The 17,977-nt window shown below is 42.3% G+C and overlaps 1 protein-coding gene across 1 annotated transcript; it reads left to right on the top strand.

The window, feature by feature from the left end:
• Positions 1 to 4,630: 4,630 nt before the first annotated feature.
• On the top strand, positions 4,631 to 17,608 carry FMR1NB (FMR1 neighbor). The gene is made up of 5 exons (XM_061598656.1): positions 4,631 to 4,751; positions 6,753 to 6,866; positions 10,295 to 10,435; positions 14,121 to 14,214; positions 17,349 to 17,608. Exons 1-5 carry the CDS (start codon positions 4,685 to 4,687, stop codon positions 17,518 to 17,520), a joined length of 588 nt encoding a protein of 195 aa, XP_061454640.1. The 5' UTR covers positions 4,631 to 4,684; the 3' UTR covers positions 17,521 to 17,608.
• The last annotated feature ends 369 nt before the right edge of the window (positions 17,609 to 17,977 follow it).

Below are 17,977 nucleotides of genomic sequence, written 5' to 3'. Positions count from 1 at the left end.
TATTAGCTACAACAGATTGGATTTCATGTTGACATTTGTTTGGTTATAGTGCAATATATTTTGTATGCAAGCAGTTTCAATAAAGTTGGATCTTCCTCTGCTAATGGATGTTGATGCAATCTTTATAAATGATTGCTTTAAAAAAATCAACTTAAAAAGAAGCAAGAACCTATTTTTTCCTGTGTTAAATTGGAAACATTGTTTACTCCAGATGTGTGAAAGCTGAAACATTTTCAGTTTCAAGAATTTAGCTGGTAATGTGCTGTTACTGGTTGAATCGTACATATTTAGCTATTATATGCACTAATTTTACACTCAAGGCTGACTTCAGTAAGGTGCTAACTAGATTTGACTTAATAAACTGTAATAGGTTAATCACATTTTTAAATGACATTTCTGCAGTATTTTTGTGCTTTAATGTATGTCCCTTTCAAGTCTAAACTCCACTGTTTTTTAAGTATTCGTACATTTTAAAAAATTGTAAATCAAAATGTAAGACTCATTTTGAAAATCATGCGTGTTAACAAGGGTTGAAAGTGCAGCAAATGTCTGATGTTTGGGTTCACTTCCTTATTGGTAACTTCACATATGGTCTAATGAATTACAATTATTTTGAAAAATAAAAGTTTTTTTAAAGAGTGAAAGGTATCTGTGACTGGCCACAAAATCCAAGTACCGTATGGTAAAACAGCCCTCCCCAAAGAACTTGAAACACAATAAATTGGTTTTTTTTGTCTCAATAGTGTTGTCTAAAAAAGGGAAGGATGAAGAGGAAAAAATTGACTTGTTTCCATAAACAAGGTTGTTTAGGATACTAGTAAAATCAAATACCTAGACTCTACTCATCAAATGTGAGAGCATGCCCTCAAAATAACTGTATTTAGTTACTTAGTAAATATACCTTGCACAAAATAATCCCGTTTTCATACCTTCAAGTACATAAGCCGCCTTTCCTGTTGGCTTCAACCAAAAATATCCCTAAGGCATGTTTAGGAGCAAGCCCTGTTGATACCATTGCTTCAAGAAATGATTTCAATACACTAGCTTCAAGTTGATACTTGTGCAATGAGAATTAGGGGGGATGATTCTGTTTATGCCTAGTAACACTTCCTTCTGCTCTTTGTGTTGGATGTGGAGTTGAAAAGAGACTAAGATGTGAAATGCTCACACATCTTGTGAATTTTCTCCTAAAAAGGCAATATACAGAGTATTAACCCAAGCATTTTTGTGACAGATTAGTCCCAATGTATTATGGATGCTTCCAAGTGTTTTCTTAGTACCCGTGTTTTTCTGAAGGAAAGGATTTATTATAGACTTGCTTTTTGTCCATGGAAAAGTCATTTTAGAGCATCTTCCCTGGACTGTGCCATTTACCAAGGCCCATGTTTGTTTTCTGCCTTGATCATAGTTCTCTAGGTTCTATTGACCAGCTTAAGAGTAATATTTCTTGCTTTCATCTCAGAATTAATCATTTTTATGCCTATTTCCTGGAGGGCAGCTGCTGCATATTCCCACTTCCCAAATACAGGAACCATAGAGATCTTTGTAAAAACCATCCTGAAGGAAACCTAGGAAGAGTAGGAGAAACTTATTTGCAGCTTTGAAACCCAGTGTTAAATCAAGAGACACAATATGAAGATGACTTTTTTATAAAATTTGTCTTCAGTATATGTTGATATACAAAGTCTAGGCTTCCGTTTGCTTTCTAATGGGGCATGTATTTTGCAAAGCAATAGAGCAGAACCAGAAGGTGGTATATATGTTTTTCTTCTTACACATTGTGGCCTCTTGTGTTAGTCCAACAGCAGCAATTCGTTGGAACACTGCAGAGCAGGCTTTTATGAACTGGGAGGAAAAAATTATACAAAAAGGTTAACAAGGACTGTATTTTCTTGATGTAAAGTTGTTTTTGTAGAGAATCATGACTTGGAAACAGGTAAATCTATATTAAGGTTTTTTCCAAGATGGCAAATGCAATGAAGGAAACAGGACAAAATGTGGGGATTGAAAGATACACGCAGCAGGATTTTAATTTAATAGCAGGCCCCCACCCACGCCATATCTCAAACAGTTTTGAAAATCAAACAGCACCCACTGCCACCCCATGGCAAGTGACTTGAAATGTCAAACTTAAAAAGCAGTTTGTGACATGGTGCTGGTGAGAGGGAAACTATTTGGAGTCACTTTTGTTAATTAACTTGTTCTTCCAAAGCATTGGTTCATCTGTTTGACCTCTGCATGACTTGGTGGTGTGAAGAGCTGAGAGGTCAAATAGCTGAAAGAAGGGGGAGCGTGCCTTGGGGTTCCTAGCAGTAGAGGTTTCTGTAGCTTGCCTGCACAGTTCCCATGATGTGATTGCAGAGAAACCTATTAATAAATATAGTTAGGTGTAGCCCTGTTTTTCATTCACATAACAAAACCACAAATGCTGAATGGATCAAATGTATGCCCCAAAAAAGGCCAAGATCATAAGTTGCACCGAGGAAGCTGTAGATTGTTTATTTTACCATGCTTTGTATTTGTCCACAAGAGTTGCCAGTTAATCATCAGAATGGAGTTTTTCATCTTGTATCCCTCCGCACTGTTTATTAGTTACGTTGTGATGGCAAATAGCATGTTTTTCTTCCTCTAAATGATCGCCATAATTCCATAAGTTGATATGGCCTGTGAAGAAATGAGAGGCTGCAAAAGAGGTAAGGATGCAGTCTTGTAGCCAAGATGGATTCTGAAGCTCAAAGTGCTGCCCTGGGCTCCTGCTGGGAGGAAGGGTTGGGATATAAATCAAATAATAGTCACATTTATCTATGCAAGTACTATATATTGTAAAAGTGTTCCCTTAATTTTCCTGTTATTGGGCTAAGGTTTGGGAGTGGAGAAGCCAAGATTTAGCGACTTCTTGTTCGACCATTTAGTACCTCTGTTCTTCTCAACCTCTTGTAAGGAAAGGCTCTTCCACCTCTTTCTAATGGAGCTTTGATTCGCCATTTCCCCCCTACTTAGTAAATGATCACTATGAGTGTGTACAGTTTTTTCACTTATATCCCTAACTACATTTTATAATCATGTTCCGTTTTCTTAATCCCAAGTCATGTTGGTGCATTATGATGTCTCTCCACCAAATGACAGAGTCCTGTGACACTTTAATGAGACTTAACATTTATTATGGCATAAGCCTATTCAGTGACAAACCTTCCTATGAGATATGAGACTGTTGTTGCCACAACAGATTAGCATAGCCACCCCTCTGCAAGTCATTACCAAATGAGTAAATCACAATAGAGATCCCCATAGCGATGGGGATTGCACTGGTTCCTTCAGTAACCTGCAACTGACAGGTGTTCAATGACTTCAAAATACAGAGATGTCCCATGGCTGAGTTCAAGTTAGGTACAATTGCATATTGTGTAAAAACTAGAAAGGGTGGGCAGAGAACTGACAGCTAGGAAAAAGTGGAACCTACTTTAGCCTTAGTGTAAGTTTCTTTTCCTCACAACCCTGTATTAGGGTAGGTTATTTTCTTCCCTGTCCATGGTTGTCATTTATGTGAACTAGAATGTTCAGTTATTAATATTGAGGCCCCTTCACCCCAATGTAGAGTAAGCCAAGATTTACACCATCCTCTGAAACGAGCATTGTGCTGCAGGTTTCTGCAGTAACAATCAGGAATGTCACCTTTCTGGCTGCATAACAGCCGAGCAAGGTTCTCTGGTTTAAACCCAGCTCTATGTTTAGCTAATTTAATCAGATTGAAACATAATGTTTAATTGATTGACTACCAGGGCAGCAGATTTTTTTTAAAAAAAATAGAAGAACTTAAGAAAAATGCAGGTGCTGGACACCATCACACCGACCTCCTTGCGATGGTAGGCACCAGGCTCCTATATGAAGAAATCTGTGTTCTTGGTACCTGCTGTGATTAAAACAAAGTATTTTTTTCTGATTTTTACCTATGTGCAAATCTATACAAATTGTTTGAATTTTACTCCATAGATCCATCAGGTAAGGCTTCTTCAATCATGTATCAGTGGAATTTGTGTTACATTTGTATTACGCTTTGTTCCATTCAGCTCGGGGGCATGCCTAGATATACCCCAATTTATTTATTTGCACAATACCTCTTTGAGGTACAATAACTGAGAGAGGAAGGCTGGCCCAAGGCCACCCATTGAGCTTCATGGCTGAGTGGAGATGTGAATTATCTCCTCTGCAAAATCTAAACCAGGGACAGGGAGGTCCCATCCCCCTCCAGATGATGATGGGCTCCAACTCCCATCAGCCCCAGCCAGCATAGCCAATGGGCAGGCATAATGGGAAGTATAGTTCAACAACGTCTGAATGGCTCTCCAACCCTGGTCTAAACTCAACCGGCTTGCCCTCATCCCATCTTCATCCAAGCACCATTTCATGAATTGAAACAAAAAAAGTTGAGAGATTTGCTCTCAGATGTCACCTCAGGCAGGGCTGCTGCTAAGAGTGATTCCTTGACATCTGTTGAACCACAATGTGTGTCTACTGAAATGTGTGAAATTGGATAGTGGTTCCTGTGAAAATCGTGATTATTGTCCCATGCAAAACTCATCCAAAAGCAAAAGTTTTGAGTTTGTTTTTCCCCAATGGACCGATAAGGATTTGTTGGTCGTTAGCTTATTTATTTATTTATTTATTTGTTGCAGAAGCTATACCGATGATGATTTCTGTGACACAAATTTTAGCAAAATGCTTGTGTGTATTGTATCATGCTGTCGGCACAAGTGAGTATTTCACAGAGTAGCTTTTAAACGCAAGCTAGCAACGTTTGACAATGGAGGAATTGTTTGGGAAAACTCGTAAAGCCACTGCCTTCTGAAATCCACGGTTGGTTTTTTTAAATAGTCAAGTAGTGCATGGCCATTGTATTTCTAAACTGTACTCTGGTGGGAGGGGGTCAATCCATCTAAATAGTATTTGGGCAAATTGAAAGTGTGTTCTCCAGATTAGTCCTCCATGCTGTCATTCCCCGCTCGGTTTCTGTCTCTACCCTCCCTACTGTTTGCATCACTGTTCACATTAGTGAGGGCCATCAATCAGTGATGAAGCATGCATGCTTTATACAGAAAGTCCCCAATTCAGTCCTTAGTACATTGGTGAGGAAGCTGCGGCCTACAGGCTTAATTAGGACTGCCAGGCCTCAGGGTGTTGTCAGCCAAAAATGATCAGGTAAACCAATGCCCACCTTTCCCGAGCCTGACACAGTATACAACTATGGCTGATGGGAAAAGGAATGCATTCGAAGTGCTCCCCATTCTTCCTTTTGGACTGAAAAGTCAAAATTTAACTACTTTTTTCTCTTGGCTTTCATGGATCCTGCTCTAACATCTCCAAATAGAGCTGAGAAAGAGTCTTACCTGAAACTGTAAATAGCTGCTGCTGGCACAGAGTACTGAGCTAGATCAAGGGTAGCCAGTATGATGCCCTCCAGCATGTTGTTGGATTCGAACTTCCATCAGTCCCACATAATGTTGCCAATAGTCAGGATTATTAGCTTCATCCAGCCCACGACTGCATTCAGGCACTGGTTTAGGATACATGGCCTTTCCTGATCGAGAGGTAACAGAGAACTAGAGCTAAATATCATCAGCCTACTGTGCAGCTTGCCCCAAATCTGCTAAATGACCAGCCCAGCATTAAATACCATTGGGGACAAAATTGTGGTACCTGTAGATTAACTCTCAAGGGTTCAAGTCACAGTCAACCAATCCTGCTCAATGGAACCGACCCTGTACGTAGTAGTGAAACCACTGTAATATGGTGCCCCCAACTCTGGAGTCATTGAAACCAGGCATATTCTTTGGTCAAAGATATCAAAAGTCACTGAGAAATCTAGGAGAATCAACAGGATTACAGTCCCCCTGTTCCTCGCCTGAAGGTCATCCATCAGAGTGACCAAAGCTGATTCTGGCCCCAAACCCAGAATGGAATGTGTCAAGATAACTAGTTTCAACTAAGAATGTTTGTAGCTGAACCACCACCACTTTTTCAAGCACCTTGCCCAAAAAAGGTGACTGGACAGTAGTTGGCATAAATCCCTAAGTCCACAGTGGGGGGGAGGGGTTTCGCCCAGGAGTGGCCACACAACTGCCTCCTTCAAAGCAGTGGGAACCATCCCATCATACCAATCCTCCATGCCCAGCCAAGATGGGCATAGTTCAAGAAAACATGTAAGCTGCACAGGTGCAAGTGCCTTGTCCACATCTTCAAGAATCGATAACAAACTGATGCCACAAAATCAGAAAGGATGGCGCATCACGCACCTCAACAGATACTTTTAACAGTGACATTCAAGTCCACATGGCACAGGCAATTTTGTCCTCCAGTATTGGAATTCTTCAGTATCCTTACCCTGGCTTGGTGCTGCACAGAGTACCGGGTGGGCAAAGCTGGGTCAGATTGACTCAGCTCAGCTCACCCACCCTGATCTCAGTAATACGTGCCAGATTGGCTCACTCATCCACAAAGTGTGAGTGAGCAGGATCTTGTTGTGAACCAACCTGGCATTCACCAACAGCACCACCAGGTCAAAGGGTACAGTAGCCAGCCCGGCAAGTACCCAAGAATGGCCAAGGGATTAGAGTTTGGGTGAGGAAAAGTGTTTGGATGGGGGAGGGTTGAGTGGGACCACAGGTCAAGAGGGTTTGGATCATGATAGCTGTATTATGGAACAGATTCTTCCGTGAATTGCCAAACTGCCATTTGAATCATTCTGGGCATTTCAGGTTCTGCATTGCCAGCCCTAGATGTTTTCAGTGAAATTGAAGTCACTCCCACCGAGCCGAGGACAAAATCAGAAGTTGTATCTGAGCAGCTGGTAAACTTCTTCAACCCAGTGAGTAAGTGCAACTGTGGCATATTTCTTTCTTCCCCTCCCTCCAAATTCTTGTGTGGATTTGCAATGCTGAGTTTGTTACTGCAGAACGTCGGTGAAAGATCACTTGGCTAGGCTATACTGAGGGTGCTCTTCTAGGCACAGAGTGCTACATTCCTGTTTGGAAAAGGAAATAAAGTGGGATTGCCCTTACAAACTGTCCCTTCCTTCCTTTCCATGTTCCGGCTGCGCTTGGTCTGGATCAGTCACCCCACATAGCAAGCATCTTGTTCAAGAAGTGCAAGCCCAAATCCACCTTGGATATGCAAAGCTAGTTTGAACAGTAGTTTGGATTGGTTGAGGTGCTCCCAATGCAGAATTAATTGTAGACATCAAACGTTTTTCCAGAGGAGAGGGCAATATCCAGAGGCACCTTTTGATCCTGATCTAGCAATGCAACACTATATATCAACAGAAAAAGGAGTGCATGTGTGTGTACATGTTTATGTGTGCATGCATATATCTAGTATATATATATGATATATATGTGTAGGTATATATCTTGTGTGTCTCTCTGTGTGTATTAAATATATTGTTATGGGTTTGGGAGTTGAGATAGATGATTCCTATGAGTTCCCTTCCAGCCTCTGATTTGGAATCCTGAACCTGAAGGTGGGCTCTGCAGCTGAGAAACCTGCTCTGCTGGTCAGATGAGTCTCCTTTGTTAATCTAATAGAGTGGCCAGGTGAGTTAATGGGCCTATCAAGTGCCCATTAACTGGCGAATGGGCCAGGGAGATCCTATTGTTATTGAAACGCTTCAGGAGAGCCCCCCCCCCTTTCCTGAGGTCAAGTGGTTTGAGTAGAGTCTGAGGAAAGGCTGGGAAATGGAGACAGGCAGAGAGGCTGGCTCTCTGCACCAAGGCTTTAGGATGCCTCCTGTAAGCCTGATGGAAAATGCAACAGCTATTGGACTGCTGATGCTTTGAACCCCTCCATCTTAAGCTCAGGTTGGAATGTGTTTAAATAAAAAACGTATTTCCTAAAAGACACCACAGTCTCCACTGACCTTCTTTCCAAGGAAACCAAACCCTGGGCAAGCGCAGGGACCCCTGGACATCTCTCACTGCTCAGGGATTGGGGTGGTACGTGACAATATAAACTACAAGTCGGTCAGGGAAGGCTGATGAAGAAGGGCTGTGCTCTCTCTCTCTCCCACTCCTGCCATAGTCCAAGGGCGCATAGGGTTGGGCCAAGCAGACCAATGGAAGTGGCCTTGCACTCTTCTGCTAAGCTGTAGTGCATGAGTCCTCAATATAGTGCCCATGGACACGCATGCACCTTCAGAAGAGCCTTCACCAATAAAATGCTTTTCCCCCCAAGCCTAATTGCAGTGAGGGGGACATTTCAGGAGGGTTCTATCTGGGAAGGGGGGAGCAGCAGCAGCAATATGTGTGTGGTGCCCACAACTGTTTCTCTGGATTGCTAATGTCCCTGCAGACCCCCAAAAGGTTAGCAACCTCTGGTGTCATGACTGGATGCTGATGAGGTTGAAGGAGGGAGGGCAGACACTATTTTTTATGTTTTTATTTAACAGAATTTATATGCTACTTACTAGGCATTTTACAACAAACTATAAAATATATATATGACAGCCAGTGTGGTGTAGTGGTTAAGGTGCTGGACTACGACCTGGGAGAACAGGATTTGAATCCCCACACAGCCATGAAGCTCACTGGGTGACCTTGGGCCAGTCACTGCCTCTCAGCCTCAGAGGAAGGCAATGGTAAACCCCTCTGAATACCGCTTACCATGAAAACCCTATTCATAGGGTCACCATAAGTCAGGATGGTAGTCCATTTCCATATAGAGAAAGAGGGGGAGGGAGGAGAGGGAGAAGCACATTTTGATATGTAACAACTAAAACAATTTCAAACCTAATACAGAATTATGGGGGGTAATCCTCCTGGCTCTCTGATGGGCACCTTTAGCTACTGTTTACAGGATTCATCCCATGACCTCTGTTCGGAGCCCCACCACCATGACTACCTCCCCCCCCCTCAGCTTGAACCTTTTCACAGCCACAAATTGTACGTGTGGCTACAATTATGGCTGTGGAGGGCAGTCTGGCCTCCAGCTCTGCATTGCTTTATTTGCTGAGGCTCTCCATACACATCCACCCATGTTAACAGCCCACATTAACGCTGCATTAGGTAATGCTGTCACAAACATACTGGTGGGTTTCAAACCATAGTTTGCTGTACGTTGCAGGGTCATGGCTCTTTTGCTTCCTGGCCGTAGCATTGATGGAAAGAGCAAAAGAAGAAGCAGGCCTCAAGCTGGCACTTGGACATAGTAGTTCATTAGTATGTATAGATTGCCCAGTGTGTTCTGAACACAGGACTTCCTTCAGAGGGAAAAGATCTCCCTGTATCTTGCTCAGATACTCCAGTCCAAAGGGCTCAATCAAGAACATCCTTTCATTGGGTTATACTTACTTGGTTCACTTTCAAGGAGTCATACTTGGGTCATTGGGTCATCCTTTCTTGGGTCATTTTCAATGGGTCATGCTTTCAATGGGTCATATTTGATCACACTTACATTGGCCAATGGGTCATACTTTCTTGGGTCTGGGTCATATTTTCAATGGATCATGCTTTCAAAAGCACCACCTTGAAGCCTGCCCCTCCCTTGGTTTTCCTGTTGCTACACCATCTCTCCCCTGCTTGGAGTTGCTGCATCTATGTGAGAAGCTGCTCTCAACAGACTTCTGAGACGGGCACAAGAGAACACAGTGGCCACTTACATATCAACCCCAAAAGTGGACATATGTCCCCTAAAAAGAGGACACAGATCTATGTGAGTGAATTTGTATGTATAAATTGGGGCGGGGAATCTTTGGCCCTCCAGATGTTGCTGGACTACATCTCCCATCAACCCCATCCAGCACAGCCAATAGTCAAGGCTGATGGAAGCTGTAGTCCAGCAACATGGGGGATTGGAAGGTTCCCCACTCCTGATATAGATGCAAACTTAGAATAATTACTATGGGTTGTATCCAACCTTAATCGTACTCAGAGCAAACCCATTGAAATGAATGGGCCATTTCAGTGGGTCTACTCTGCATAGAATTTAGTTGGATACAACCCTATGATTTTAATAGAAATGAACCATGGTGGAGAAACCCGTGGACAGGTGACTTGTGTGCCTGTTCGGTCTATTGTCCTAGGTGTTGACTGTTGATGGCCAACTTCAATGCTTCTCTTCTCCCTTCTTTACCTTAAACTGGATTTAGACTGGCCAGACCTTCCCATTGAGAACTATTCTCTGTAGAGTAGGACACATGACCACTCTACATGGAACTAGCAATCTGGAAGATATCTCTCTCTGTGTGTGTCTGTGTCTAAATGGGTCTTGGAACTGAAATCTTACAATTCTGCATTATTTCCCAAAGCATGTCAACCCAAAGAAAATCAAGCAGTGGTTCCTTGCCAAGCTGGAGAGAAGATCAACAAGACTTTGTGCTTGAAACACAAATGCTGCTTCTCTTCCAAAAAGCACGTTCAATTGGACTGTTACACTCCACTCAAAGACCGTAAGTGGCTGTCTGCCTTTTGGGCTCTTTTCCGTTATCTCTATAGACAGATACATCCTGTTTCTTATGCCTTTCCTGGTTTGAAGGTGCCACCTTCAGCCAAGACCTTGTTGCTGCATTTTCTAGGTGGCACTGCAGAGTAATATAGATACAGGATCAGGTTTGTTGTGGACGTATCAATCATTTGGAAAGCTCTTAAATTAGTATGAAGGGCTATAGCTTAGAGCACAGGCTTTACACACAGTAGTTAAAAAGGATCTCTGTTAGCAGCACTAGAAAAGACTTGTCTGAGAATTAATACCAGTCAGAGTTAACAGTCTTGGACTATATCAGATCAACAGTCTTGGACTGCGGCCCTCCAGATGTTGCTGGGCTGCAATTTCCATCCTCCTTGACCATGCTTGGACTGATGGGAGTTGAAGCCTTACAACATTTGGAGGGGGCCACAGGCCCACCCCACCCCTTGGCTAGACAGGGGTGTTATTTCTATTATCAATGCACACAAATACTGTGACTTCCATTGAGTCTTGGAATGCATCTTTAAATCACTGCTTCTCCTGCATTCTTCACTAGAGTTTCTTTTCCATCAAGTGATCTGTTCATAGAGCAATTAGGTACTTGAATGCTTCAGGATGCATAACATTTGTAAATAGACAACACATGCTCATAGCCCACGGAGTGCACACTCTGTGCATCCTACCAATCTGTTGACAAAAGGCAAACTCTTTGCAGGCATCTTAGACTCCAGGATCTCACAAATGCTTGGGACAGCATCTGGTTACCTCCTGCAATGGGTAATGGGCAATTTTATTGCCCTGTTCAATTGTCACATTCTCCACGTCACTGAATTCATTTGCTATTTCTCTCCCCCGCACCCAAACCCGGTTTTGGGAACAGTAGGAAGGAAGGGCTGTTGTCTTTATCTCTTCTTATGGGCTTCCTGGGGTCATCTAGATAGCCTCTTGGGAAGACGGGTGTTGGGCTAGGTGAACCTTAGGGCTGATCCAGCAGGGCTTATCTTAGATTCTTATATTTCCATCATAGTTAAATTTACAATGAACATAGAATGGGTCCAAAAACTACACAAGTGGTTCTACTCCATATTCGGAGTCTTTTGGGTTTGTGCGTTTTCTCAAACAGGCAGCCTCCTTCCCTCTAATGCAGCCTTTCCCAACCAGTGTGCCTCCAGATGTTGTTGGACCACAACTCCCATCAGCCTCAGCCAGCATTGCCAATGGTCAGGAAAGATGGGAATTGTGGTCCAACAACATCTGGAGGCACACTGGTTGGGAAAGGCTGCTCTAATGCCACACGGCAAACTGCTTTTGGAACTGAAGAGGAAAACGCGGTGGAGGCTGCTTCGTTAGGGCTATTGTGGCACTGCCCGGCCAACCTCAGTCTACTCTCAGCCAGCCCTCACCTGCTTACCTTCTTATTTACAACTAGGCCTTTGTTGTCAGCTTCCTCCTCCTTAGCTCAGTGTTGCAGAACTCAGCAGGCAGAAGGATGGGGACAAAACCAGAACTAGTTGGCTCTGCCTGCTATTGGCTCTGGCTCCACCTACCGTTGGGCTCCCTGCCTTCCGCCCTCCCAGTCCCAGTGGGCACCAACCACCACTGTGAAAATGTGCCTTTTGTTTGTTTGCAAAAAATTACATACCACCAATGTTAAGGAGAAAAAAGAGTTCATGGCTGTGAATGCATAAACTCAACAATATAACTACATTCATAAAACAAGTACAAAACTCATTGTATATCAGCAGATCAGATTAATGCATAAGTGCCGCTGGATCACCCCTGAGGGAAAGCCTGAGCAAACTGGTGTGTTTTAAGCAGGCATCTAAATGCCAGTACTATAGTTGCCTGCTTGATGTTCATTGGAAGCACACCTGCCCCACCACACTAAAAGCCCTGATGAACACGGGGAGCAAACAACACAACTAAAAGTGACTTTCCTGAGGATCAAAGGGACCTGGTAGGGGTATACAAGGTAATGCATTCCTAGATGTAATCTGGTCTGAAGGTGTTCGGGGCTTTATAAACCAATAGCAAGACCTGATACTTTGCCCAGTAGCATGTTGGCAGGTAGTGCAGCTCTGTCAGCACAGCTGATATGCCCTGATGATAGGACCTCTCCTCAGCAGCCTTGCTGTAACATTCCACACTATCTGAAGCTTCCAGACCAATTTTAAGGGAAGCCCTACATGGAGTTTATAGCTGTAATCCAATCTGGAGATTACCAATGCTCAGACTACCATAATTTAGCTATCATGAGCCAGGTCATTGGCTGGAAGAAAGCGCTCCTAGCCACTGAAGTCACCTGGCCCTTCAGTGACAAAGATTGATCCAGGAGCACCCCATTTACATTGTGACATGGCAGCCTTTCTTAACCTGGTGCCTCCAAATATTGCTAGACTCCATTTCTTATTAGCCCCTGCTAGTGATGGAATAATCTGTCAATTTCGGTTCTCTCAGTTTCTCATTTTTCCAATCTTAAATTCAGTTCTCCACATTTCTGCAGCAATTTGCATATTTTTAACAAAAAATCCTCATGAAAATTCTTTAGCATTTTAGTGTGAATTTCTCCTAACAAGTACATTTTTGTATGCACTTTTGACTTGTATGCTTTTTTGCAATCAATTTATCCTGCTATCATGCATTTTTGTATGTTATTGCCACCAATAAATTCATTTTCTGCACACTTTGTCCTTAATATATGCACTTTTGTAAACATTGCTTGGTTGGCGAACTGCATCGCAAAATTTGGATAAGTGTGAATTTCGAAGGATGGCTGTGTTTCAGTTTTCATATTGTTTCAGAAAGTGCATACTTGATAAGTTCAGCTTTAAGTATAAACTAAATCAACTGTCTCCCCGTTCCCTTGACCGATCATGCAAGGCCAATGGTCAGGAATGATGGAAGCTGTAGTCCAGCAACTGCAACTGTGATAATGCATTCATTTTAAAGTGGATGTTAGATAAGGAAGTTACTTTGGAGGCATATTCCCCATAGGAGGGAAATGGACTATTATTGAAAACTAGTCTTTTTACAGTTAATACCCAGATCTCCCTGGATGATGTAGTCTTAGGTTTCTAAATATGATGGAATGCAACTGTTGGTTTACATCTGAGAAGTTTGAAATTGGGGTTACATTTCAGTAATAAACTTCTTATTTATTTATTATTTGATTTATATCCCACCCTTCCTCCCAGCAGGAGCCCACTTTCCCCCCCTTAGGTTAATAACTGATGTTACAGAACTTGGCATCTGGTCTACACATGCAGTAGAAAGAGGTAGTAGAAGTCCTGAGGCGAGAAAGTGGCTGTACCGCTTCAGACCACTTGTGTGGAAACAATTTTAAATCCTCTTCCACATTAAAAAAAAACAACCTCTCTTCAGAGAGAGAGAGATTCTAGGACAGCCATCTTACTGCTGTGCTAGTTTTCTAGTTGCAGAGACTTTTTAACACTTAGGGGAGCATTCAAAAATGTGATCCCTTAGCTTTGATCTGAAGTGGTAAGCATGTGCAACCTGCCAGGTCAGGGCTGTACCATGTCATCCCCCCCAATCTTATTTGTAGCATAAACGTCTAAGTGTCCTGACAGTTATTTTTGCTGATGATAATTGACTCTTTACTAGGCTGTAGGTCAAAACAAGTCAAGCTGATTTTAATTGAACTATAACAGGCCCTGAACAGACGTTGCGGATGTTTGGCGTCGGACTAGGAGGACTGATTATTCTTGTATGTCTTCCGTTTTGCTGTTTTATAGTAGAGAAGAGGTAAGAGATGGTTTCTTCTGAGCAAAAATGTAGCTCTGTGGTGGGAACAAAAATTTCTAATGTACTTCAGCACTTTCACAACCTACAATTTTCAAGTAAAATGCATTGGAGGGGAGAGGGAGGGACCCTAATTCAGTGGCAGATAGGGACGCTGGAGAATTTCAATGGGAGCAGAAATTGCTGATGTTTGCTAATTCATCCCATGTCCAGAATGGAAATCAATCCAGCAAATACAATTATTTGTTGTTGCTGCTGTTTTCATTTCACAAAGGATATGTAACAATACATCATTGACTACTTTTTTCCCAATGTGCATGGTGTTTCCGTTGCACTGAAATGAATAGTGTGTAATACGGAATGATAGCATAACATTTTTCCATAGCAGATAGCGAGACAAGTAATGTAGTTTTTGTTGGAAGCCAAACTGCAGGGAAATGGAAACACTGCTGCATGCAACGAATACAAGGTCGAACGGAAGTCAGTGCCTTCTTACATCCTTAGCAGCAGAGCATATGCTTTACATCTAGAAGGTCCCAGTTTCAACCTCTGGCATCTCCTGTTAAAAAGAAGCAGGTGATGAGAAAGGCCTGAGACCCAGAAGAGGTAATGTCATTCTGGGGGAGCCAAGGTAGTACCAGCCAGATCTGGAAGGCATCTCATTGGCTACCTCCTGCAGTAGACAGTATTTGGATAGTTGGGCAGATAGGCCATGTTCGGTCAATACTCAACAAAACAATCCCATTAAAATAACAAATACTATATATAAAACAAACAATGAAACTGAGAAACTACAACATAATTCAGTGCAATGAAAAATTAAACAAAACGGTGCAATGCAATAATACAATAAAATTCCCTCAAAAGACGTAACAGCACATTTGGAAAACATATTTAGAGTTGGGGATCCCTTCTCTTTCCAGCCTTCCTTTTACCAAGGGATATCCTGACTCACAAAATACTACTCATTGCATCTCAGTTCTGCCTTTCATCTCTGCAGGTATATAGTACCTACTGCTCATTCCATATCACTCATCTCGTTCTACTCCCACACCTCTGACACATCCACCAATAAACACAGCCACACCATCCACCGAACAACTCTAATATCTTTCACTCAGTCACAAACTTTAGCATAAAGTTGCTCGGCTATCAAATCGTCGAGCATAAAAAAGAAATTGCCTTGTTTGTACATATGGAACCACGCAACCAGGCATTCTTCCTCTCTACTCACCAGATGGTTATTTGCTGAAAGTTTTCACACACGGATCTCCTGCTGCGTGAATCTTTGCATTTACAATGTCCTCTGCTCTCGGCACTGAAACTGCAGATAGCCAAGCAGAGCCATTGGCACGTCTCCAATCCAGAGCCGAGAATTAGTGAGGAATTGTCTGCTAAGAAAATGAATGTGTGCTAGATAGGATTTATATCAAAGTTGAAGTGATTTGGAGGGGGGGAGGGCATAGTTTTCAGCGGATGTGCAGTTGCTATTCCTAGGAATGTTAAATGTTGCTTTAAAAGGCCTTTTGAAAAAGCCATAATTAGCTAGATGCTGAATCATTTTAATTTCTAGCATACCCTCTTTGAAATGTTTGAATGCATCCAAAGAAGCGAAACTGTATGATAGTATGATCTTTTCGAGTTTCAAGATGGTGCCTCTTTCAGCATCAGGGTCCAATAACGTTTCAGCACATCTGCAAGGGTGTACTGTGTATTGGGAAATTACCAAGGTGCTTGCTTGCTCGCTCGCTCGCGCTCTGTGTGTGTGTGTTTCATCTGCAGGTGCATTGCCTGAGTAAAGAATTTCATGCCTATCTCTGTATTCGGCTTTCTGAAGACCAAATCATATGTGACAGATTGATGTGTCTGCCCTGTTCATATATAAAGAGGATTAGAGGAGTGGGTTTACTTGCAGGGGTGGGGGACCTCTGACCTTCCAGATGTTATTGAACTACAACTCTTATAATCCCTGACTAGGGATGGGCCGGAATTCCACTGAAATTGGACTCAGCACCGAATTTTAAAAGAATCCACCTAAGTCCTACCTTTGTGGAGCGGATTGTTTTGCTCCATATTTCAGTGGACTTCCCGGACACTGGATTAGCTCCAGCGAGCGAACCAAGCCTACAGAATTTAAAACTAAAGCTTAGAGAGGCTCGCCCTCTTTAAAGAGATTTTCTAGGCTTCCCTTTTAATTTCTGTTTTACCAGTTCAGTTAAGGAAGCATATTACACTCAGTTCCTGTTAATCTCTGTAGTATTAATCCTTTAAATGTTAAAGTACTCTCAAACCTCTTAAATGTTAAATGCTCTAAAAGCATTTGGCGGGTTAATACTATAGAGATTTAAAGGGGAAAGCCTAGAAAACCTATTTAACGTGGGCGAGGCTCTCTAGATTTTGATTTCATCAAATGGACATGTACAATGCAAAGAACAATGGGAGGGGAATACATTTTTTTCTGCTGCTATTGGGTAAAGGGTTTTGGAGGGAGACTACTATTGTATGGGCATACCCCATCCAGGATAATCTTTCATGCAAGGCCCATAAAAATGAATGGGAGCAGATCAAGAGCATGGTGAATTGCACCGATCCATTTTAAATGGGGCTTGTACAGGAAATTAGCCTGCTGGATTGTGCCCCATGTAAATATTTCTCAAGCATGTTTCCATCTTAGAATGTGCATGGGCATTGACATTTTTTAAATTTTGATATATATTTTTTGTGGGTAAATAGGCCCAAATGAACAACAAAACAAATTAATTTGTATCCCACCCTTCCTCCCAAAAGGAGCCCAGGGTGGCAAACAACAAGGCATAAAACAACAAAAGCACCTTTGAAAAACAGTTCCAATACAGACGCAGGCTGGAATAAGGTCTCTTCTTAAAAGGCTCATTGGAAGAGGAAGGTCTTCAGTAGGCTCTGTAAAGAGCAACAGAGGTGGTGCCTGTCTAGTGTTTAAGGGGAGGGAATTCCAAAGGCCCAATTCCTTTACTCTGCAGAACAGACCTTCCTGCTAAATCCTTATGACTATATGCTGTAAGTCAGTTTCCTATGCTTTTAGTACCCACTCCATCATCTACTGGATCAGGCGTGTACCTGGAAATACACATTTTCTCTCTGTTTTTATGGTGTTTCAGTCCATGTGCTAATCCTTTGCGAAGAGCCCCCTCAAAAAAGAAGGAAGAAAAAAGTGAAGAGAGTGACAAGAGCGATGAGAGTGACGATGATGAAAGCAGTGATAGCCAGTCTGCAGATTCAGTTGAAGATGATGTTGAGAAATGTAAAAGCAAGAAGAAAAAGGGCAAATAAAGCACTCATTGCTGTTTTGACTTATCCCCCCCCCGGTATTTATTCATTTTAAACATGTATATGCTCCACCTTTCCATTTTTCAGTGCTCAGGACAGCTTGCATAAAATCATAAATGATTTTTTCTTAATGCAAAGAATCAAAAACCAAGATCAGTTCCAGACTCAAGCATCATCATTCAAGGAGGGAAAACAATAAATAAGCAGCATCCCTCAAGGAGGAAGAGTCCATAACAAAAGAGAAGTTTGAGTCTTGCCATCTAAGTGAAAACAGGGATAGTGTTAATCAAATTTCGTGGGGAAGGCTAGGGCTGCCACGACTGAAAAGATCCTGCCTCAAATAACAACTAGCCTCCCATCTAAAGGAAGGGATATTATGGAACTGTTGATGCACTCAGTGAATGGGTGAGCTCTTACGGGAAAAGACAGACCTTTGGATAAATTGGTCCCGAAGCATTTA

This window comes from Rhineura floridana, chromosome 16, assembly GCF_030035675.1.
Source record: "Rhineura floridana isolate rRhiFlo1 chromosome 16, rRhiFlo1.hap2, whole genome shotgun sequence".
Taxonomy (NCBI): Eukaryota; Metazoa; Chordata; class Lepidosauria; order Squamata; family Rhineuridae; genus Rhineura; species Rhineura floridana.
The sequence above is the reverse complement of the archived record's forward strand: the minus strand, read 5'-3'. Positions and strand labels throughout refer to the sequence as shown.